The sequence below is a fragment of the Podarcis gaigeae genome, assembly GCF_964106915.1.
Source record: "Podarcis gaigeae genome assembly, chromosome: 5".
Taxonomy (NCBI): domain Eukaryota; kingdom Metazoa; phylum Chordata; class Lepidosauria; order Squamata; family Lacertidae; genus Podarcis; species Podarcis gaigeae.
In genome coordinates, this window is record NC_139681.1 from 62,162,351 (window position 1) to 62,186,114 (window position 23,764).

The window sequence follows — 23,764 nt, forward strand, 5'->3', positions numbered from 1 at the left end:
GAGGTTTTACCCACAGCGCCACCCGCGTCTCTCTAACTGGTCAAATAAGGAGCAAACAAACCCTAAAAAGCCCCAAAGACACACACAGAGACACTGATTTGGGACAACCCTCCAAAACCCCTTACTTCCAGCAAAGGAAGTGAGAGGAATGTCCTATCTCTAGACATAGCCCCCCCCCCTCAAGGCAGAAATGTTGGGAGTCTAAATAAAAGTTCACCCCCAAAAGACTCCTGAAGGAGAACAACTACTGACTGAGGAGTAATGACAGAAATAAAAGAGGGGGCAGCATGTGTCCTCAGACCAAAATAAATAGTGCCCACCCAACTTGACTCTGCTGAGTGTTAAAGAAGGGGGTCAATGAGGCAAACAGCCCCCAAATAGAAGCAGAACCACTACAAAAACTAAGGGAACTGTCAAATACAGAGCAGAATGGAGCATAAAGGATGGCGGGTGGGTGTGGAGAAAACCCTGCTCCAAAATGGAACTCCCGCCTAGACAGTTTATCAAGGGACTCTCCTGACAGCTGCTCTACTTCCTCAAAATGTGTGGCTGAGGTTGCCAAAAATATGGGGACAATGGGTGAGCTGGGTAGTGGGAATAGCTGGAATGCCCAACAAAAAAAGGCAGGGGCCAAAACTGGTTGATCTAGCAGAGAATATGATTATCTGGAAAGCCCAGGCATATGGTGTAGGAGCCTGCAAAACAAACTCCCCCCCCCCCCCAGCACTCACAGATATTGTGCAGTCAAAGCCTGTTTTAAAAATGCTGCTGCTACCTAATTTACTTGCAGGACATGCCAAAAACTCCAGAAGCTGCTTCACAGAAATGTGGCTAAGTGGACACTGTACAAAAACAAAAACAAAAAACCCTCTCACTCTGTAGCCTCCAATTATCCCAAAAGGGACTAGAGCTGGAAGGGAGAAAGTGGAAATGTGCTGAGGTAAAAATATAATCCAAACACTCAAAGCAAACCAGAAACACACTCACAACAACAGTAAAAAGAAAAATGAGAGGAGAGGTGGGTGAAAAAAGGCAGGAAACTGAGTAAAAAACACAGCCAAAGAAGCGGGAAGACAAGCCTCAATGACAGCCAATCAGGCCCAAATCTTCATGGAACACAGTCAGGATCAATTTGGGGAGGGAAATGGCGCCTCCTCCTGTACAGAAGGCAGAAGACTGTGTAGGACCCACCCTGTCAATATCAGGGGAAGAGGTCATTCCTATCAAAGGAACTGTTTACCATCTGGATCCAGCAAACATGCATTTTATTTGGGATTGCTACATGTCATTGTTTTATGTTGCTTTTTTAAATGTTTAATAGGCTTTTACATTTTGAATTCCTTTCAGTAAGATGCTGGTTCCTTATGCATGAAAAACAGAATAAAACTGAGAGATAAGAACTAAATTATTAGGAGAGAAGACTTAAAAGTGAACTTATGGTAGTGGGGCCAAGACTATTTTCTCTTTGAAAGGGTTTAGATTAATCTCTAGCAACCTAAGTGTATACAAAAAATAGACAAAAAAATTCTGACCCTCAGGTCAGTTTCTCCACCATGCCCAGGATCTAGTGTTTCTTCAACTGGATCTCAGCCTCTGGAATGGACAGAACACCTCTTTCACTTTTGTACCCTGCTTTCAGGATACTATAGTTTGGACTATATATAGGGACGTGGGTGGCGCTGTGGTCTAAACCACAGAGCCTCTTGGGCTTGCTGGTCAGAAGGTCAGCGGTTCGAATCCCCACGATGGAGCGGTCCCTGCTCCTGCCAACCTAGCAGTTTGAAAGCACGTCAAAATGCAAGTAGATAAATAGGTACCACTCTGGCGGGAAGGTAAACGGCGTTTCCGTGCGCTGCTCTGGTTTGCCAGAAGTGGCTTAGTCATGCTGGCCACATGGCCCGGAAGCTGTACGCCGGCTCCCTCGGCCAGTAAAGCGAGATGAGCGCCACAACCCCAGAGTCATCTGCGGCTGGACTTACCTGTCAGGGGTCCTTTACCTTTGCCTTTTATATGTGTTCAGTCGAGTTGGAATAAATATAATGGCTCGAGCAGCCTGAGGTGTAAGTGGTGGACCAGAAATTTTTGGGGTCACTTCAAGTTCCTAAGATTCTTCATATAAAAATGTTTTCCTTAATAAAATGATTATTGGGTCTTGAATTATCATGCATATTCACAAAGCTTAGCTCATCTGTAAGTTTCGCAAAGCTGAGGAGAAACAGCTTGGATGTCTGTAAGAGGTAAATGGGGGGAATACACCAGAGAAGGTGTAGTATGGATCAGAATAGAACGAACAGTGCTTTTTTTCTTTAAAAATTGTTTAGGGGTACTCTCATTTTGACTCAAGAAAATCACCATTTTATAGTTCAAATAGGGAAAAATAAATACACTAAATGGATAAAAGTACAAAGATTCACAAAATGTTTAGGGGTATGTGTACCCCTGTGTACCCCCCCAGAAAAAAAGCACTGAGAACGAGTATGAACAGCTTTGCGACATGAATCAAACTTTGTTTTTTAACTCTGTCCTACATTACAGCACTCCCCAAGCATTCAAAGCATTTCACCACCCCAAATCATGAAGACATTTACACAATTGTGACTCCTAGTTTCTCAGCAACTATAAACAAAGCATTTAAAGTAAAAAGCAATAATTTTCACTCTGTGTGTCAACTTGTAGTTTTATGACCCCGAACATCATGACATTTAGAAGAATTTGAGATGAAGTTATTTATCCTTAGAATAGTTGTCTAAGAGACTAAGTGTATAGCTGAGTTTGACTGCCTTTCCTAAGACTGTAATCTTTCCTTCAAGTCAGGAAAAAAACCATATCAATAGGGCCAAGTCATTTTAAATATGTTCTCCAGTAAAAGGTCATTTTTTATTTACAGTGTTTTCTATTTGTACATATTTATAGCAACATCAAAAAAGTATTCACAATGCTTCACTGAGTGCAAAATGCCACTTCATTATCACCTACCATCCTAATATTTCACCCACCTTTCCCCAACATTACCCAGATTGTCTTAGCATAGTTTATATCCTTCTCGCACATATCGGGCCACACTATTAAAAAGCAACCTTCAAGTGTGAAGATGAAAATTTGCACATCTCAGCTGTATTCAACACAGTTTTAGGCATATCTATATTTCAAAGTAAATGGATATGCATATGAGTGATGGAGGCATGACAGCAATATCGGAAGTGCAGGTGTAATAATAATCCAGAGTGCAAAAGCAGCAGCCAGGCTAAGGGAGCCTTCCCTTCTTCCCACCCCTTTATTTCTAAGGAGTGGCTTTGGACAAACCCGACAAGGAAGTGATTTTTCTCAGTATTATTAAGGCTACAATCATGTTAATGACTTAAATAAGGCTTTATTTCTGAGGTACTAGTTGGCAGGTAGGCACACACCGTGCAGACCTGCAGAAGTCCAACCCCAACAAGCTTGTAGCAATGACACTGAGAAATGGCATCACTTACTACTATCCCTGAAATCACTATTACTTGCCTTTCAGAGTAAAGCAATACATTAAAGACTTATATAAAAATTCTGGTGTTGTTTTGTAGCCTCCTTTCAGTTTATTAACCTTCCCAGCCAGAAGCCCTAACACTAACCTTTGCTTTGACTATAAATGCGATGTGCCTAGTTATTAATTATAAATAAAAGTTTGGGATGACCAAAGCTGGTGAGTGAAATGAGATTAGCCTCTGACTGGTTCTCTTGTCCCTTGACATGAACAACTTTGGACTGAGCCCACAGAAAACTTACTGGTGAACCAAGAGGCCTGAAAAAGATAGTAAGCATTTTTGCAGAATTGAAAACATCCTACTAATCATTTTGTACTTTTGCTGGAGGAAGCGTTTTGTCCCATCATCATGCACTTCTGGAAAAATAAAAAAGTAAAAAGATTTGGTGTCTGTTTTTCACCCAGATCTTCTGTGGGGTTATCCTCTCACGTTCATCACTGCACGGTTTCAAACAGCAGCCGCCAGTTGTTGTTTTTTACTTTAATCAATCTACCATCACAGCTTCAAGTCATCTAAAAACAACGCAGAGCTTTTTTAACAAGTGTAAATTCTCTGAGGCAGCAATGGCACTGGCACGGGGACTGTATTTTTCTTGCTGGGTAACCCAGCAGGTATGATTTCCACAAATTCAACCTTGGTATCAAGTGTACTTAAGGCTCCACCTTGGGTTCTCTGAATTTTGCTTTCCCAAGTCCAGGGAGCTGGTGCTAGTAACACACGGCAGTAGGAGGCTAGCGTTAGTCACATTACATGTGCTACCAGTCATCTAGATGGAACTTCATTTTGTTTCAAAAGAGGAAGTACAGGTACATTAAGCTGAGGTTTAACAAATGCATATATTTTACTTAAAAACATTCATCTGATCAAAATAAACTTCATGGGACAAAACTTTTTAAATAACATTTCAATTCAAATCGTATATAATTCTTTAAAGTTTTCATACAGCAAAGAATGGTTAACCCTTGAAAATCTGTAGAAAAAACACAAAAAGGAAAACAAAAGCTCTGAGGTATCACACCCACCCAGACACAGCCACAACTGGCTGTGGTATAAGCAGAAAATTGTAGGCCCAAAGGAAAAAAGATGACTGATTGTTCTAGTAGAGTTCAGGTAGCTCAGGAAAATAATCCCAGAAGAGTCCTCTGAGTAAAGGAACTACCTCAAAAAAGTCCTCAAGTGCATTGGAGACCTGATCACTTAAACTGCTCCTGCCAAGCAGCTCCCTGCACCTGAGAGAAATGCAGCCCAAGGTGCCTTGTGCAAAAGATAAGGAATTAGGTGCGGCTATTTCCTGTAATTCCTTATTATATAGCTTTGAGAGTTGTACGGACAGTTCGACTTGTCTTTGATCATGCAAGGTACTGCTGGAGTGCTGTCTTTGCCCTGTAAGGAAAAACACTGTCAGCTACTGGGATGACAAAAGTATACTTATAAAATACAGGATCTTTAACAGTGTTGCTATGCAAATAGCCAACTGGAGTGGTGGAAAACTGAGTCAATGAAGTTTCTCACAAAATTAATCAACATTTCTTCTGAAATTCTCTAATGGCCTGTCCAAAAAAATTTTGTTTCCTTATAAGTTTGTTTTGGATTGAAATCAACAACTATAAACCGAGAATCCCAACAGTATTTCAAGCAAGTGACTGCTTTAGGAATCCAACAATACTTCAGTTTTAAATATGATAAATAGAGGAATAATAGAAAGGGATACTTCCAATAAAGCAGGCTTTTAGATCACCCTTTAATAATCTGCACTGCCCATTTGCAGTTTGTGGAGGCATAAAGACATGCCAGAAAGGTATATAAATTTCAGCCTTTGTTTGAAAGAGGAAAAGCCCAAACTCCCACGGAGAACTTGTCCTTGTAGGGTATGAAATCAAAGTTAAATCTGTGATATTTCGGACCTGTTGATTAAACTATTTTTGAAAGGCGAGGGGCAACTCTAAGCTTTGCAGGAAAAGTAAACAGTAACAATATCCCATTTACAAGAAGTGCATTTTCACTAATAGCTCTGCACAGTCAAGTCCAAGTATCTAATCTTATCTGCATAAGACCACTGCAATGAGTTTTAAAAGTTACCAAGCTCCATAAAATTTGGTTTTGGAATAGTTTTATACTTACTTATCACAAAGATTTGGATCTGCTGACTGACTCAATTTGTGTAGAATATCTACTATTCCAATATCTCTGAGTTTATCCTGACGGTCTTGGGAACCTAAGACAAAAACACTGCATATTGTTAATGATATGTTCCATACAGTTTGTCAAGAACAACTAAAAATTTGCAAGGAATGCAATACAATCCTATGCAAAGAATTCTTACAGCCAGAATACCACTTAGCTCCAGCTCCCACGAGCGCACACAAAAATGCAGTATCTTATCCCATGTGTTCACTATGTGAATGAGGGTTAGGAGATGAGGACCTTCTTTAATGTCACCATCAATTAGGCAAATCAGTACCAGAATGCAGGGCCTTCTAGTGGCAGCCCCTTATTTCTGAAACTCCCTTCCAAAGGAGATAAACTAGATCTGTGTCACTGGGCCAACCAAGAAAATTGTACATTTTGCAGTTGCAGTTTAATGACTTTGAGAATTATAAACTTACAATATTATTAATTTCCATACACACTTGACAGTTGATTACAGTAAATGAAATAAGTGATCAACAGCTTCTTGGAGGAAGGTGTAATATAAAAAATTTAAGAAATAGAAATGCATTTTACTCTTCCAATAAACAATAGCTATTCCATGCTTCTAATTTAGGTATATATATTTTTTCTAATCTCCATTATTTGGCAGATATGATCATTGCTGTTGTAATAATGAAGGATAATTCTTGATAATTCCTATTTAACAAAAAAATATTCAAGCCAATAATACTACAATGTCCAAATTCAACTATACAATAATTCTGTAGAAAGCATTTCCTATATTTAACTAATGTGTCTTATATGTGACTTAATGTGAACAATCCTAGCACAGATGTGGATCTCAATACTGTGTTGTATCTAACCCTGCATGAGTGGAGTTCCATCTATGCAAAAGGACCTTCCCTTCCTCTCCTCCTCGCTCTGCAGCACTGAGAAGAGGAAAGGGAAGTCTGCTCTGTGCACAACTGCAGCACTGGATACAATGCAATGGAACTACTTAGTGCTGCATATTCCTGTGAGCAGATTTATACCAGAAAGAATTTTGCTGCTGCAAATCAGCCTCTGCTTGTATGCAGCATTTGGTAGCCCTGATGAAAATCTTAACATGAATGGCTGCTATGATGGGATAGTGAGCTGCTTGTGCGTAAAAGCTTGATCCCTCTGGGGTTTGGCTGGTCATCCAAACCGAGGCACTAACGGAGCCCCCAAAGCATGACTCCGTCAGTCGCTGGTAGAATCTGACAGTGGGCGTCTACGGAATTTACGCCAACATAAAAGCTGTTTGACGGACATGCGCCTTCGTGACTCTCTGCGTGACAGTTTCCGGCGAAGGGTGGGAGTTCCTAATGGGGGTTTTGTTACCTCTTCGCTGTTCTCACTAGAAGTATCCCAGAGCCTCCCCTCCGCTGTGACTCCTGCACTCCCCCTGCTGGTTCCTTCCTCTGCTGCAGATTCTCTCCTATTCTCCTGGAGCCTGTCCACCACCTGTCCCTCCGATGGCAGTTCCCTGACATCCACCTCCCCCCCAGGGCCCCCTTCACCCCCTCCCGCCTCCTCTCCCACTGGCGGTGAGGGCGGAAAGCCCCTGAAGGAACTCTCCTCGTCATCCGAGGATTCAAACACTTCTAGCCACGGCGTACCGTCTCTCTCCCCGTCTTCCTCTTCTTCGTCGGAGTCGGCTTCCTCACCCACCCCTGACTCTGGGAACCCTTCAAACTCTCCTTCCTCATCGGTGGTCCCAAAGTGTTCCCTTCTAAATCGTGCTACGGGTTGCGGTTTTCTTGGGAAACGCTGATGAAATGTTTCTATTAAGACCTCGTCATTGACTACCTCTGCTGGTACCCAAGTGTTTTCCGACTCTACTTCCCCCTCCCATTCTACCAGATATTCCACCTGATTCCCCTTCCACCTGGAATCAATGATTCCTGCCACGTTCATGTCGCGCTCTCTCTCTTCTATCACGGGCGTTTGGGTGGCCTCTCTCTCACGCTCCCCCCACTCACGTCCCTCTCGGTACGGCGACAGTAATGACCTGTGAAATACTGGGTGTAATTTCATGTGACTGGGCAGCCTGAGTTTGAATGCTACTGGGTTGACCTGCTGTATGACCTCAAAGGGTCCCAATCTTTTGGGTCTCAATTTCTTACTCCCGCCCTTGAACGGTAGTCCTTGGGTGGATAACCACACCCGGTCTCCCACCCTTATAGTTTCACCTTCCCTCCTATTTCTGTCTGCTTGCTTCTTATATTCTTCCTTGGCTTTCTCTAAGTTAAGTTGAAGCTGACGGTGGATCGCTTCCATCTCTTCAAAAAAATATTCCGCCGCCGGCACGCTCCACCTCTCCCCTCCCTCTCCTGGGAATGCCCGGGGGTGACACCCATAATTTGCCAGAAAGGGACTCATCCCTGTGGACACGTTCTCCGCGTTGTTGTAGGCAAATTCTGCTAGAGGTAACTTATCCACCCAATCATTTTCTCTGTCTTTTACATAACACCTCAGGTATTGTTGTAAAATCCCGTTTGCCCTTTCCGCTTGCCCATTTGTTTCTGGGTGCCGGGCAGTTGAGAAATTGAGTTCTACGTGCAGTAAGCTCATAAGTTTCCTCCAGAACCTGGAAGTAAATTGTTTCCCTCTGTCGCTCAAAACCCTCAAGGGGGCGCCATGCAACCTAAAAATATGTTCTACAAACAACTTGGCGGTTTCCTCCGCTGTGACCGCATGTGAACAAGCTATAAAATGACACATCTTGGTTAATAGATCTACCACCACCATGACAGCTGTTTTGCCTTTGGATTTTGGCAGGTCCGTCATAAAATCTATGGATACTGCCTCCCATGGCCTTTCTGGCGTGGGTAAGGGTTGTAATAGCCCCGCTGGCGCCACCCTCTCTCCTTTCGCTCGCTGGCACCTGTCGCAACCCCTGACATATTCCCGTACGTCCTCCCTCACCTTGGGCCACCAAAACTCCCTGGTAACCAACCACATGGTTTTGTGCTGTCCAAAATGTCCCGCTGTGGGGCTGTCATGCAACTGCTTGAGTACTCTGCCCCTCAGTTCCCCATCGGGTATGTACAGTGCCCCTTTGTAATACAATGCCCCGTTCTTTTCTTCAAACCCCCCTGTGTTCTCCTCTGTCCTCCTGAGCTCTCTGAGTTTCTCTTGGGCGTATTCATCGTTCTCAGTACCCTCTATCAGTTCCCTCTGCCCCACCAATGCCGCCCCACACACCCAGCGGTCTTCAGGGATTACATGCCTTGCCTCAGGCGCTCCCTCCCCCTCTAAGTACTCAGGTTTCCTGGAAAGAGCGTCCGCCCTCACGTTCTCGGAGCCGGGCACGTAACGAATCTCAAAGTGGAATTTGGAGAACTCCTGGGCCCATCGCACTTGTCTCTGGTTCAGCACTCGGGCTGTTCTCCAGTATTCCAGATTTTTGTGGTCAGTTCGGACTTGAACCTTGTGCTGCGCCCCAATCAGCAAGTGCCGCCATTTCCGGAATGCTTCATGAATGGCGAGCAGTTCTCGGTCGTATACTGTGTAGTTCCTCTCGGATTTGTTCAACTTCCGCGAGAAGAATGCACACGGTCTCCATTCAGACGTATCTTTTCCCGGCTGGAGAAGAACGGCCCCCACCGCTCGGTCTGACGCGTCAGTCTCTACTCTCATTGGTTGTTGTAGATCCACGTGCAAAAGTTGCTCTTCCGACGCAAACGCCTGCTTTAAACGTTCGAACGCCCGCTGCGCTTCTTCCGTCCAAACAAATTTCTTTTTGCTACTAAGACAATCCGTGATGGGCGCTGTTAAATGGGCAAAGTTTTTGATGAACTTCCTATAGAAGTTTCCGAAGCCCAGGAACCTTTGCACGTCCTTCTTGGTCTTTGGTGTTTTCCATTCCAGTACCGCTTGAACCTTGCTGGGATCCATGGCCAATCCCTTGTCAGACAACCGGTACCCCAGGAATTCCACCTCCCTGGTATGAAACTGACACTTCTCCAGTTTCACCCACAGCCGGTTTTCTCGCAGCTTGCTCAGTACCTCTCTTACATCTCGCACATGCTGCTCCTCATTCTCTGAGTACACCAGGACGTCATCTAAGAACGCTACGCAGTTCTTGTAGAGCAGTGGCCCCAGGACGTGATTCATGAATGATTGAAAGCAGGCGGAGCCCGCTTGTAATCCGAAAGGCATAACCCGGTACTCAAAAGCCCCCAAGGGGGTGAACATAGTGGTCTTCCACTCATCCCCCTTTCTCACACGTATCAAGTTATATGCCCCCCTAAGGTCCAGCTTGGTAAAAATTTTCCCTTTTCTCACCCGTGTTAGAATGTCATCAATTCTAGGCATAGGGAAAGTCACTGGTTCTGACACTGCATTTAGGGCCCTGAAATCACATACAAGCCTGGGCCTGCCCGTGTTTTTTTTGTCCACAAAGAACACTGGGCTGCCCCCCACCGCTCGTGACTCTCTGATGAAACCTCGCTTGAGGTTCTTGTCAATGAACTCCCTTAACTCCTGCATCTCACTGTCTGACATTGCATACAGCTTGCCCACTGGCAATTGTGCTCCTGGGAGTAAGTTAATTTGACAGTCAAAGGGTCTGTGCGGGGGCAGTTTATCTGCTTCTTTTTCGCTGAATACGTCAATCAAGTCAGCGTATTGTGGTGGCACCCTCCCCTTGTCCATCACTTCCATCCCTGCTAGAGTGGCCCTGGCCCCTGCCTGAGCCTCTCCCTCCTTGCAGTGTTCTAGGCAATGTGCTGATCCAAAGGAAACCACTCTCTGATGCCAGCCTACTAGCGGATCGTGTAGTGCCAGCCAGCTCATTCCCAAGATAATAGGAGCTCCTCCCAAGGTGGCTACGTTAAACGCTATCAGTTCTGTGTGTCTTGCCACCCTCATTATCATTGGTACAGTTTGTTGGTTCACTTCTCCTCCCAACAGCTCCCTCCCATCAATCGTGGTAACCTGCAAAGGCTTACTTAATGGGATAGTCTGTATCTGGTGTTCAGCTGCAAACTCCTTACTCATGAAATTACATGAGCTACCTGAATCCAATAGCGCTTTTATCTTCAGTGGGTGTCCGTTTGCCAGTTCCAGCAACACCTCTATCACAAGCGCTGGTCTTGGAGGTTCCGGCATGGGCACATTCACTACTCCCTGGCCTGGCTGCTGTGCCCTGATGTTGGCAACCAGGCGTTGGCTTTTACTTGCTCCGTGATTTCTTCTTCCTCCTTCCCCCCAACAGTTCCCGCCATCCCTTGCCATTCCTTCCTTTGCGGACAGACTCTGGCAAAGTGACCTGGCTGTTGGCAGAGATAGCATCTCTTGCCGCTCTTTCCCTCCTTCTTCCACCCTTCACTGGTGTTTGAAACTGCGCGCGCGCGCGCTGTTCCAAGTTCCATCGGCTCTGCTGGCGGGAAAGGCTGCTCCGGAATCTCTGGAATGCGGAAGTCCTTCCAACGTTCCCCCTTTCCTTCCCGCTTTTCCATAGCTCTAGCCTCCTGGCGTGCTCCTATGGACAGCGCTGATTTAGTCAGCTGATCCATAGACTCCGCCCTAGGCGCCCGGGAAAGTTCATCTTTCACTGCCGGAGAGAGACCTTCTTCAAACAGCATTTGAATAGGTTCACTAGCAAGGTCCCACCCTAGTCTATGAATCAGCATGGTGAACTCAGTCCAGTACTCACGTACAGATCGGCTCCCCTGTTTACACGCCATTAACTGTCTGCGCACCACCCCCTGCTCGATCTCGCTGGAAAACATCAAGTCCATGGCGCGAAAAAACTTCATAGTGTCCTTTAAGATTTCATTATTGGCTGCCATCAGGGGCCGAACCCAGTCCTTCGCCCCTCCCTCTAGATGGCCAATCACGTACGCCACTCTAGAGTTCTCATCGGGGAAGTCATCAAACAGTAGATTGAGAGCATATTGCATCTCTGTCCTAAAGGCTTGATAGTTCCTGGGATCCCCCCCAAATTTCTGCACCAATCCAGGCACCCGTCTGGCAAGTGGGGTGGTTTTCCCTTTATCCGCATCTTGAGCCCTCCTCTCCTCGAGCCTCGCCGTTTGCAGCGCCAGCTGGACCTCCAACGCCCTGTACCTTTCTTCCAGGCTTGGACCTGCTCCAGCTCCCCCGGTTCCGGCTGGTTCGCTCATGATGCCCTCTGCTTGCACAAGCTGCTTTCAAAGACTGTCAGATTGCTATGATGGGATAGTGAGCTGCTTGTGCGTAAAAGCTTGATCCCTCTGGGGTTTGGCTGGTCATCCAAACCGAGGCACTAACGGAGCCCCCAAAGCATGACTCCGTCAGTCGCTGGTAGAATCTGACAGTGGGCGTCTACGGAATTTACGCCAACATAAAAGCTGTTTGACGGACATGCGCCTTCGTGACTCTCTGCGTGACAGTTTCCGGCGAAGGGTGGGAGTTCCTAATGGGGGTTTTGTTACCTCTTCGCTGTTCTCACTAGAAGTATCCCAGAGCCTCCCCTCCGCTGTGACTCCTGCACTCCCCCTGCTGGTTCCTTCCTCTGCTGCAGATTCTCTCCTATTCTCCTGGAGCCTGTCCACCACCTGTCCCTCCGATGGCAGTTCCCTGACAGCTGCTTTTGCAACACTTCCATTTTCTGAAGACAGTGAAAATATGACTCCAGACTCAACATCTTGATTTCTTCACCTCAAGACGTTTCATGTTTCAGTCATAATTTAGCTACTGGCATTTCCACATTACTTTAATTTCCCCCCAGTCAGTATGTCTTCATAACTTCCCTTGGTATCGAGGGAAGGTGAATATAGTTGTTCAGTTTACCTTTCTTTTAATCTACTCATCCCCATACTGAGATGAAAATTAATTCCACATGCTAAACAGCCTATCTTTGTTTCTTCTTACATAGGCTAAATTGGGGGCAACCCCCCCCCCTGTGAAATTAAGAGTCTTTCAATGGGTTTCCCTACACCTCTGGAAGTAATATACAAGGTTTGAAAAACATTTTAGGGACAACACAGGTAAGTATATTTTACCTTCTTCTTCATTCCATATAAGATTAGATACACAAAACATGGCAGCCAGCTGAAGTTTAGCATTCGAATGACTCTAAATATGAACAGAAAGGGGTTTAGATATTAGATTTAAATGTTTAAAAATGTGTTGTTTCTCTCAAAATTACCACCCTTCAAGCAATCAGAAACAACATTCACAGTGTGAGGAGGGTACTACTGCCCTTCAAGAGGAGGGAAAACATTACTAAGAGGGTGCATCTTGTCCTCTGGAAAATTCTGCAGACAGCTGTTAAGTTCCTATTGTGCAACTAAATGAGAGCCACAAAGAAAATCAGTATTTCACTCTGAACTATTAAAAAGGTAGAAAACCCACCTTTTTAACTGAACATATGAAGCTGTCTTGTAGTATGTCAGACCCAGCTACCTGAATCACTATTTGAACTAGCAGCAGCTATCCAGTCTCAGATAGTGCTCTCAAGTCCTATCAGAGAGCCTTTTAAATGGGAGGTGCCATTATGTTAGATCACATACAGAAGGTAACACTGAGTTGTGGCCCCTACGCAAAGGATTTTGAATATGGCAGAAATGCCCGTTCAATGAAATTACATACCATGTAATATTTTATTTTTTGCAAGATGTCATCATTTGTCATAATAAGTTCTTTAGCTGTTGTTCCATCTGCTATGTTGGCAAGTATACATAACGTCTGGAGGGGGAAAGGGGAGGACAGAAATAAAAGGCATTGAAAAAGCAGTCAATTGTAAAGGTATAATGACAGTTTCAATAATTACTTAACTGAGGCCACACAGTGTACCTAAAAGTAACTTAGTGTGAGATCTTGTCCTGGGGCGAGCACACTATTTTACACCTCCTCTAGAGACCCCTTGCCAGCCCCCACAATGGGTTCAGGACGAAAAGGGAGAGAGGGAACTTGCTCCCTGTCCCATTTGTCCCTTGCAACTATCATCAGGGCTTGCCTTAGGCCTCCCTCCTTCCTCACATCTCTCCCTACAGCTCTATAATTCACTGCAGGGTTTTGTTATTTTTACTAGGTTTATTAGCACACTGCTTTCTTTCTTAACTTCCTGCCCCAGCGAGCTAAGAGCGTCAACCTGCTTATTTCCTTTTGCTGTCTCAACATTTCCCTGGCAATATGTATGTCAGTTTTAGAAATTTTGCCTGTGGGATATTTTTTTTCTTAAGAAGGATGAGGAACTCTTCAGCACCCTTAAATCTTCACCTTCAAGGTCCGCATGTCAGGAAGTTACCAATAAGATTTGTGCAAACATCCTTAGAAAGCTCACCAAATCCAGGTTTTCTAGACATAACATTTCTTTGTTCAACAAAGGTATACACCATCCTGCCTGTTATGTTATATATGTATGATCAATACAAACAATGCATACCTGTTCTTTGACTTCTACATTGTGCTCTCCTTCCAAAATGAGGGTCACTGCTTGCATGATTTGCTTCCCATGAGTGCTTATTATCTGATCTATGTGCTGCCAAGTTTCAAAATATAGCATTAGCAAATAACCAGTTTTTTAAAAGTCAGACAAATTACTTTTTTTTTTTTTTACAAAAAAACAAAACACCATAACAGAGTTCTTATTGCACATGCACTTGAGGCTGGGCTTCCCTCGTGCTTGATCTGGAGGCTGCAGTTAGTGTATTTGGCAAGGATTGTCATAAGGAAATGTTAATAATGCTGGAAAACCACATCCCTCTACCGTCAAACAAATCCTACAAAGTACATTTAACAAATCAAAGGAATTAGAAACTTCTCCTAGAAACTGGATGAATTTAAAAGTGGGATCATTACACAGAACTGCTTCCTAGAAGCCGATGAGTTTTTTTAGGTTAAAGGAGATGACTTTAAAAGGTATATATAAAGGTGGTACACACACAAAAAATATTCAGCAGACCCACTGAAATGATCATGACTAAGTAACAGCCATTAATTTCAACTAGTTTAGTTGAATGCCACCCCTAAAGGTCTAAGTAGCACTTCGTTTAAAGAATAAAATTTCTCACAATCGAATTAGTCAGATCTGGAGGTATTGGGTGGCATTCTAAGTATAGCCAAGGAGATCAATTCCTCAAGGCAAGCATTTCTGTTTTCCTGATGGAGCAGCCTCCTCTCTTCTTCCCCCATGTGCTACTCTAGGGGTTCTCCTGACCCTCCAAGAACCAGGGGGTGGGGAGCAGGTGGAACCGAGGGAAGAAAAGCCCTGCTGTGCTAGTAGGACTCGTTGTGCTGGCTGCTGCTAACACAAGTATTTGGTTGAATCCAGCTCATTACTTATAGAGTTTTAAAACTAATCTGGATAATTTCATAAAGAGTAGCCTGTGGCAACTTTTATTCCCATACCTAAGAAGAATTTTTCTGTTTAACTACTGTACGTTTAAGATCCCTCTCAACACCAACGTTCCATGAAGGATCCAAGTGAGCAATAATCATGTGTAATTTGGTGTGTCGATTAAGATCATATAACAGTTCAACAACAATTTGTGCTATTTTTCAGCATTCTACCAATATTTCCACAGTCTCTACCATGGATCTGCAAGATTAACTTCCTTTAATGATAGATATTTGTATTTACAGCCTGATTCATGAAATACTGCATCTCGCAAGAATGATCCCCCTGTTTATGACTTTCAGCTGAGAAAGCTTTTACTCCACAAGGCTCAGAGGATGTGGTACTAGGGATTTAGGAAACACTTTGCTCTAGTCATTGCCATAGCTTTCTTTATATTGTAGGTTGATCAAGAACTATTCTCAAGCTGTGATGAAGGTGAGTGCTGTGACCTCACTCCAGTGCCAGGTGTATGTAACCATACAAGTGATATCAATTTAAAGGAACTGTCCACTTAATACTTTTTTTAAAAAAATCAAAATGCTGTTTCATTATTTTACTTACTGGGCGAGTAGACAAAAGATTTCTAAGTAGTCCCAATGTCTTCATTAGTACATTTACATCAGAATCGGAGAGTAACTGGAATAATTGCTCTGTACTCAAGCCTCGTAAGATGTCTGCTTTGATCTTCTGTTCTGCTTGAAATGCCATATTCTAAAGACGATAGATAAAAAATAATCATCCCATTTTTTTCCACAAAAGGACACAATTTCATTACAAAGACTGTTGCAATCTGCTACATACATAGAAACAATTATAATGCACAAGGAATGTACAAGGAACAGCAAGCAAGTTTCTCCATATCCTTGAAAACATCCTAGGGCTCAACAAGACTTTTAGTTTAAGATTTTCCCACTGATCCCATTTTCAATATAATTGTGGTGTCATATTGGGGAAAGGAAACAGGGTGCAGCCATAGCTATCGGATTAACATTCATTCTTACCATTAAAGCCCAAACTCCATTCACCCTCAAGGCAAGATTGTCGCTCTGGGTTAAACTACAGAGAAGTTCTATGGCTCCTGATTCTAAAATAGGCTATCAGGACAAAAACAAAACAAACAAAACCACAATCATTTTTTATAACTCAGTTATAAATTTGCCATACATGCATATACAATTATGCTACTTTTAGGTGCCAATCTATAAAATGCACACTGGTTTTTAAGTTGTTTACTTGCAGTTTGAAGATTTATCACACAGCTTAGAAATACAGTGGTACCTCAGGTTAAGAACTTAAATTTGTTCTGGAGGTCCGTTCTTAACCTGAAATTGTTCTTAACCTGACGTACCACTTTAGCTAATGGAGCCTCCTGCTGCCGCCGTGCGATTTCTGTTCTCATCCTGAAGCAAAGTTCTTAACACAAGGTACTATTTCTGGGTTAGCAGAGTCTAAAACCTGAAGCATCTGTAACCCGAGGTACCACTATGGAGTGATAACCAACTAAGTTGTGCTAAGAGTAGATCATTTGAAATAAATTTAAGTGACTTTAAGTTAATTTATTTTGATGGGCCTGTGAAGAGTATGGCTAATGATGGATATCACTCATGATATAAATGTAGCTGAAGCAGGTGGGTAGACTACCAGAGAACTGTTAGGATTCTTGCTTCGTGTTTGCAGTCATGGGTTTGTTTTATCACATGACGGTGTATGTTTTCATTCCACAGCGTGGGAAGTGACGGAGACAGGATGTTTGGTTTACTGTGTTTCTGTGATGTGGGACTATTGTTCTTTGTTCTCTCTCTTTGCTGTCTGATGAGAAAGAGAAAGGAGCTAAGTCAGAATGCTCCAAGTGTATTATATGTAAATAAAGTAATTAGCCAAAATGCTGTGCTGCTGAGTTTGTTTCGCAGACTGCTAATACTCTGCTGGTTCCAAAGAATGCCAATGCCTCTTGACATCCGTCGCTGTGATGTTCGGTCTGGAGAAAGCTTTTGAAGCTCCTGAACGACCGACCAGGAGGGAGAGAACGTGCCAGTCGGGCACGTGTCCCTGCCAGGGTCCTACATGCGAGCAGTGCCATATCATCCATTAAATTATATTTAGCAGCATTATTCCAGGTGCTGAACAGCCTGGTAAATCAGGGCTTTGAGAAAAAAATACTTCTACAGTTGGAAATCAAAACTGGAAAGGACCACAAAGACTTCAAATCCCAAGAAAGAACTCTATCCACATCAGTCCAGTGCCTGTTGATTCAGGACACACTTTTTATGTCACAAAAAGAACATAACACCAATATATTTTTCTGGTTAAAAAAACCAAACCTCTTTGCTTGGAGAAAATTCCAAGAGAAGATTGCATAGAGTGGAAGATGCTACCACTAAGATTTCATCTGGAGCATTCTGTAAAACCTAAGGAGAGATGGAAGGAAAACAACACTATTATTATAGTGCAGAGTCTAGACCTGGTTGTGGGCTGCACCTCACCTGAAGCTGAAGATGGGGGACTTCAAGTGCGTAGTTCCACTGTCCAAAATACAGGTAAGTTATCTGTTTTGGATAGGGCTGCAACTCACCTGAATATTCAGGTATGTTAGTCTGGGAATACTGTACTCCTTGATCTATTATGGTCATTGGAGGCTCAAATAGCCTCGGTGACCAGGATGTCTTTTTACTAGCTTTGGCTGATGCATCAGTTATGACCATTCCTGGACAGGGATAGCTTGGCAGCAGCAGTCCATGCACTGGTAACCATGTGTTCTATGTGGGCCTGCCCTTACATTTGGTCTGAAAACTGCAGCTACCACAGAACGTGGCAGTGCCCTTGTGGCCAGGCCAGGGTTGACTTCCATCAACAAATTAATATCAGTTAAAAGACCTGAACTTGCTGCTAGCATGTTACTAGGTCAAATTTAAAGTTTTACTGCTAGTGTATAAAGCTTTAAACAACTTAGGACCAGCATTATCTGAGAGATCATTCCCACCCACCCCCGCAATATACCTACTCCTTCACTGTGGTCATGCATTGGAGCCCTCCTTGTGGTGACACACGCACTGGAGGCTTATTCCATGATGGCAGTGTAGAAAAGCACTGTTTTATGGACCCACTGCCAATTTGAGTTACACAGGCTCTGACATTATCCAGATTTCATCCAATGCAGAAAAGCTATTTCTATAGGCTTTCTCAGAAGGATGCTTTGATTTGCAGGCAGTCTCTGACTACTTTTTCAGAACTGTTTTACCTGGTTTTATATATTGCATTTTTATTGTTTTATAAGGTAAAGGTAAAGGGACCCCTGACCATTAGCTCCAGTCATGACCGACTCTGGGGTTGCAGTGCTCATCTCGCTTTATTGGCCAAGGGAGCCGGCGTACAGCTTCTGGGTCATGTGGCCAGCATGACTAAGCCGCTTCTGGCACACGGAAATGCCATTTACCTTCCCGCCGGAGCGGTACCTATTTATCTACTTGCACTCTGACGTGCTTTCAAACTGCTAGGTTGGCAGGAGCAGGGACTGAGCAATGGGAGCTCACCCCGTTGCGGGGATTCAAACCGCCGACCTTTGTTTCATAATATCCTCGTAAAGTACACTCCTGATTGTTCAGTGGCAATCAAGGCTTGATGTCAGTGTCAATCAGTTGACAGTGAGCCCTTCTGAAGCTGTCAACTTATATAATAAAGAATAAACACAATTATTTTTCAAGCATACACATACCTTCATTAAAGGTTTCCATACAGCATGGTCTTGGAAACTAGTTCGGAGCTGCTGCACGGATCGTGACAAACTGTGCAAACATCTGCAAAAGAAAAAATGTAGTATTAATTACAAGGAAGCCTTTTCCAAGGTTCAGAGGATCCCTGTTCAATTGGGTGAAGACAGAGACAACTTTTACCAGCAGTAACTCAGTTTTCAGAAGCCATTGCCACCCAATTTTCAGGAATTCCCCCTTCCTTACACCCACTACAGCCAGGTCCCTCAACCCTTAAGAAAGGCTTTTTGAGTGGCAGACAGAGAGAAGAAAGGGCAAGAAAGTCCACTTCTTCCATACTACTTCAACAAGTTTAGTGCTGAAGCCAACCAACTTCAAAAATAATTTTCATTCCTCAGATAACCTTGTGAGAAATGTTTACAGAAAAGGTAATAACGCAAAAATTACTGAGAATTATCTGAACATTAATTCATCTTGCTTTTCAAGCCATAGTTATTGTGGATTTGTAGTTTTAAGTGTTTTAAAATCAATGTATTTTCTAGCTAAATGAAGTGAAAAATAGCAAGGTAAAACACCCTGGATGTTAAGTCTACTCACATAAGGTAACTTCATACCTGACTGCAGCTAAGCGCACCTTGATGCTAGATTCAGACAAGCCATTCACAATCCGATCCATCATATTTTCAGTTTCAATTATCTGAGGGAAAAGTTATGAAATCAAATCAGTTAGCTGGAACATGTGGCAGTAGAATAATTCAATCTCCAAAACAGAACATGGCATCTAGTACATTTAGCTCAATATTCTAAACTCTACAGAGAACATATAAAAATGTTAACTGGAAAAAAAAGTTATTTCCCCAAAATAGAAATTTCTGATGGAAATGTTTCGCACCTGTACTATGACACTTAGTGATGCAGATTTACATTTTAATATGTATATTTTCACAATATTTTTGGAATATTTTCAGCCATCACCTTTTCTTTTTTTAATACTATTTTCTATTAAGTTTACATTTTACCATAATCACAATCCATTAAATAATCTCATCACCAAAAACATTGCTCAAACTGAGCTTCGACTTCCCCCCATCCCACTCTCTGGCTTTCATAAATATTCACTTACATCTTAGCATTTCTATAACCACCTATTTACCTTCTTTTTATCTTAATAAAATTTACCTTATTAATTGTAAACCAGCTCCCAATATTAACATTACAAAATATTTTAACTCAAACCTACAAACGTTTTCAGATGTTTACAATGTTCTTTCATATATTGTATAAATTTACTCCTGTCCTTTCAGCCATCACCTTTTCATATGAAAAACTTCATGTTGCAAATAGCACATTTGGACACAGGCTGCGACCATTTTGCATAGGCGTTCCATTCCTGACTTCCATGAGCATCAGTGGAGCAGACATAAGTCCACGTTGCCCTGTTCCGCCCTCTTCCAGGTCCAAAAGGACCCGCAGGCTTGTGGTCAGGCATCAATTTGACGCGTGCAAAAAGGTCACCACTTATACTATGTTTTCTTTGTGGCAAAGAATGTGGTAAAAAGGTAAAGGGACCCCTGACCATTAAGTCCAGTCGTGGCCGACTGGGGTTGTGGCACTCATCTCGCTTTTATTGGCCAAGGGAGCCGGTGTACAGCTTCCGGGTCATGTGGCCAGCATGACTAAGCCACTTCTGGTGAACCAGAGCAGCGCATGGAAACGCCGTTTACCTTCCTGCCGGAGCGGTACCTATTTATCTACTTGCACTTTGACGTGCTTTCGAACTGCTAGGTTGGCAGGAGCAGAGACCAAGCAATGGGAGCTCACTCCGTCGAGGGGATTCGAACCACCAACCTTCTGATCGGCAAGCCCTAGGCTCTGTGGTTTAACCCACAGCGCCACCTGTGTCCCTAAGGAATGTGGTAGGGTCTCCTAATTCACTTCCTTAAAGTCACATATCTATTTGTGTACAGAGTATTTCCCAGACAGTGAAAGAGTAACGTTCCATACCAGGGATGGTAACCTGTCCTATCTTCTCCACCTCCCCTTAAGAGCTGCACTGCCTCAGGGGAAAGTGATCCCAGGGCCACATACCAACAGTGGGTGAGACCAAAGTATGTAAGGATACACCCTACTTAATTACTTAAATACTTACTTACTTACTTACTTACTTACTTACTTACTTACTTACTTACATTCATATACACCCACATACACAGACACCTTTGTCTCCATTACTACACACTGAAAAAGCAGTGCCTCCCTCCCTCCTTAGGCAGTTGCATCACTGTTTCCTACTTATCAGCCAAGGGAGACTTTAGGGAGGGGAGATTTATGTCTCCTTCCCTCACAATGCATCCCTAACAGTGCTGCTCAGCTAAGTGGAGGGAAATAGCGCAGCGGCTGGAAAGAGGGAGCAATGCCTAGAAAGAGAGAGGCAGACCAGCTGGGAAGGCTTTGCAAGAAAGACATGTCCCACAGGCAAAAGCCTCTCCACCACCTAGGAAAATGCAACACTTTCTTCACAATGCTCATTTGTTATTTTTTGCATGCTGTTTGAGTGTCAGAAGTTTCTGTAGATATTATTATATGAACCAGTAACAAGCGAGGCACACCAATGGAAATACTTTCCCTTCTTAGGGTGTACTCTCCCACCCCAACCTCACTGGATATGGTATGATTCCACATTCATACAACTTTTCAAGAGTGACAACAGCAGAATGGCTATCAGCTTCTAAGAATGGTGACTCTTATATATATCTAGACCCCTGCCCAATAATGAAGCAGAAAGTTACGGAAAGGTAGAATAGCAAAGAAGGGTTTTTTAATGTGTCTTGCGAAAGTATCCGAAGGTCAAAAAAATCTGGGGACTGACTAACTAAGGATGGAAAGCAAGTTCAGTAGAGTTTAAACAAGCAAGAAAAAGACCACCAACCTGTATCTCAGTGTACTAAGTCTTTTGCCAAGCACACACAATCACTGTACTTGCCTGGAAGGTCAGGGCAACTACTTTGACTGGACTGTACCACTTCCTGTCTGCGAGCTATTGGTATTGGAAAATACATTCACGCCCAAGACTCACCTTCTTTCTTATATCTTCATCATTTGCTCCAAGTGCAGCATAGAGCTTGAATGCAGCCTGGCGCAGTTCGTGAGCATGCTTTAGGTCATGATCAAGCTATTAAAAAAATAATCAAATTCAAGTTATACTTAAATTGCAGTCTTTTGGCTGTTGATAGAACAGTGCCTATTTCCAATGTCTAAGTAACAAGAGCGTGAAATAAACCAAAGCCTTGGGCAATGTACTTTATAGGCCCCTTCCGCTACCACCTATTAGAGTCACATTTGCACCTGTCAATGTTTGCTGCGTTTGTACCAGTGAATACTGTTCACAGTTTATACAGCTAGGACTATATTCTGTGTCTTGCCCCAAGTAGTACTCATTCTGTTTTGTTTAGTTATCCAGTTAGGATCTTACAAAGAACGTACTAATTACAACACCAAACAACTCAGACAAAAAGGCATTTGATTACAGCAACAAAGAAAACTGGGATATCTTATACCTCCTTGCATCTAATTATTAGCCAATCAATGAGAACTGAGTGCTTAGCTACTATATATTTTAATTTTTCACACACAATCTCCCCACATACATTTGGGAAGTTTCCAAATTTACTGAAGACATACCCTTTTTATATCAGTGATGGCACTCACTGAACTTGGATATTTGAAGTAGTCAGCAAGCATTGCAATAAGGTGGTCAGTAATACTGGCGATTCTTTGTAGCTCAATATCTGCTTCAATCAAATAGGCAAGAGTTTCTGCTCCATCTACTCTCTCCTCTAGTAGCCTCTCCTTACTACACATCCGCGCCAAACATGGTAGTGTCTGGAAAGTACAAAAACTATGATTATTATTTTGAAGTAATTCATCTATACCTGCTTTTGAAATTTGTTAGGTTTGTCATTTAGATCAACTTTCAGATAAAAAAAAGACATTTTCTAAGCATAGATCTTCGCAGAGATCTAGACAAGTCTCTGTACAAATGCAAAATTTAAAATAGCCACTGCCATTAGTGTTCCTGCACCATCAAAGTAACTTGTACAAACAATACAAATTTATATGCAGCTAGGAACCTGCAAAAAAATTAACTGTCTAATATCCACTTAGACTTGTCAAGGTTTACTTGATCTGCCGTACACAGCTTCATGATTTAAAGGCCAAATGACTTAGCACTAAGATGGAACAAAGTTATCCAAAAGCAAACTGGTCAATAATTCACTTATGGTAGTGGTCATAGGGAGTGAAACAATCTACTTCCCCTGCAATAACTTTGAAAAATAAAGTGACACCAGAATGCATGGTAAGCTCTCTCCTACAGGGATCCTTCACAAAATCAAGACCAAGACAAGTACTAATCCTTAAATATTAACAGATACAAAACATGATTTATCTACTACGGGCTTGAATTTAACGACTGGGCTGCTAGCCACAGATGACTAGGCTGGTGGAAGAAGGAGGGATCTGTTCCAGCCATATTAGGAAGGAAAGCCCTTTCTTCTGTGAAAACCACAAAACTGTGTGGAGTGGCAGAGGAAGAATACATCACTTTGCCCCTCCTTCACCCTTTTGCTTGGTACAAGTTTTTTCTTCTTCTTGCACTACCCTGAGCATTCCTGATCTAGTGAATAGAACCCAGAAAGGAACATATTTTTTGTTCTGGTACAGCAATGTAAGTGAAGTGCAGAGAAACAGGGGTATTCGTTCATGTTCTGGCACCATCCAGAATAGCTGCTGGAAGAGGGCTATAACCTACTCTCCATACAACATCAAATGCTGCTCAAATTGCCCTTTGTATCATTCAATCTACCCTCAATTCCTCAGTATGATCCCAAGGCTGCTCCATTCCCAGGATGGAGAGCATCTCACATAGACAACGACTGTGCAGCACAACCATCATCCAAGGCAGTGTACTCAGCATAGTGAACTAACTTCTAAATCAACTTGACTTTAGTCAAAACCTGAGAAGCTGATAA

At 43.0% G+C, this 23,764-nt stretch overlaps 1 protein-coding gene across 4 annotated transcripts in view; it reads right to left on the reverse strand.

Moving 5' to 3' along the window:
• Positions 1 to 2,841: 2,841 nt before the first annotated feature.
• ARMC8 (armadillo repeat containing 8) overlaps positions 2,842 to 23,764 on the reverse strand; it is a 70,373-nt gene continuing 49,450 nt past the window's right edge. For all 4 annotated transcript variants that reach the window (XM_083741832.1, XM_083741831.1, XM_083741830.1 and 1 more), the window contains 12 exons: positions 22,416 to 22,616; positions 21,811 to 21,906; positions 19,349 to 19,431; positions 18,740 to 18,821; positions 17,349 to 17,435; positions 16,029 to 16,121; positions 15,589 to 15,738; positions 14,074 to 14,169; positions 13,278 to 13,373; positions 12,689 to 12,761; positions 5,646 to 5,739; positions 2,842 to 4,907 (listed from right to left, as the gene is read on the reverse strand). In XM_083741832.1, the coding sequence (XP_083597958.1) occupies positions 4,874 to 4,907; positions 5,646 to 5,739; positions 12,689 to 12,761; positions 13,278 to 13,373; positions 14,074 to 14,169; positions 15,589 to 15,738; positions 16,029 to 16,121; positions 17,349 to 17,435; positions 18,740 to 18,821; positions 19,349 to 19,431; positions 21,811 to 21,906; positions 22,416 to 22,616 (1,185 nt within the window). In that variant the 3' untranslated portion in view covers positions 2,842 to 4,873. The remainder of the gene's footprint in view (positions 4,908 to 5,645; positions 5,740 to 12,688; positions 12,762 to 13,277; positions 13,374 to 14,073; positions 14,170 to 15,588; positions 15,739 to 16,028; positions 16,122 to 17,348; positions 17,436 to 18,739; positions 18,822 to 19,348; positions 19,432 to 21,810; positions 21,907 to 22,415; positions 22,617 to 23,764) is intronic.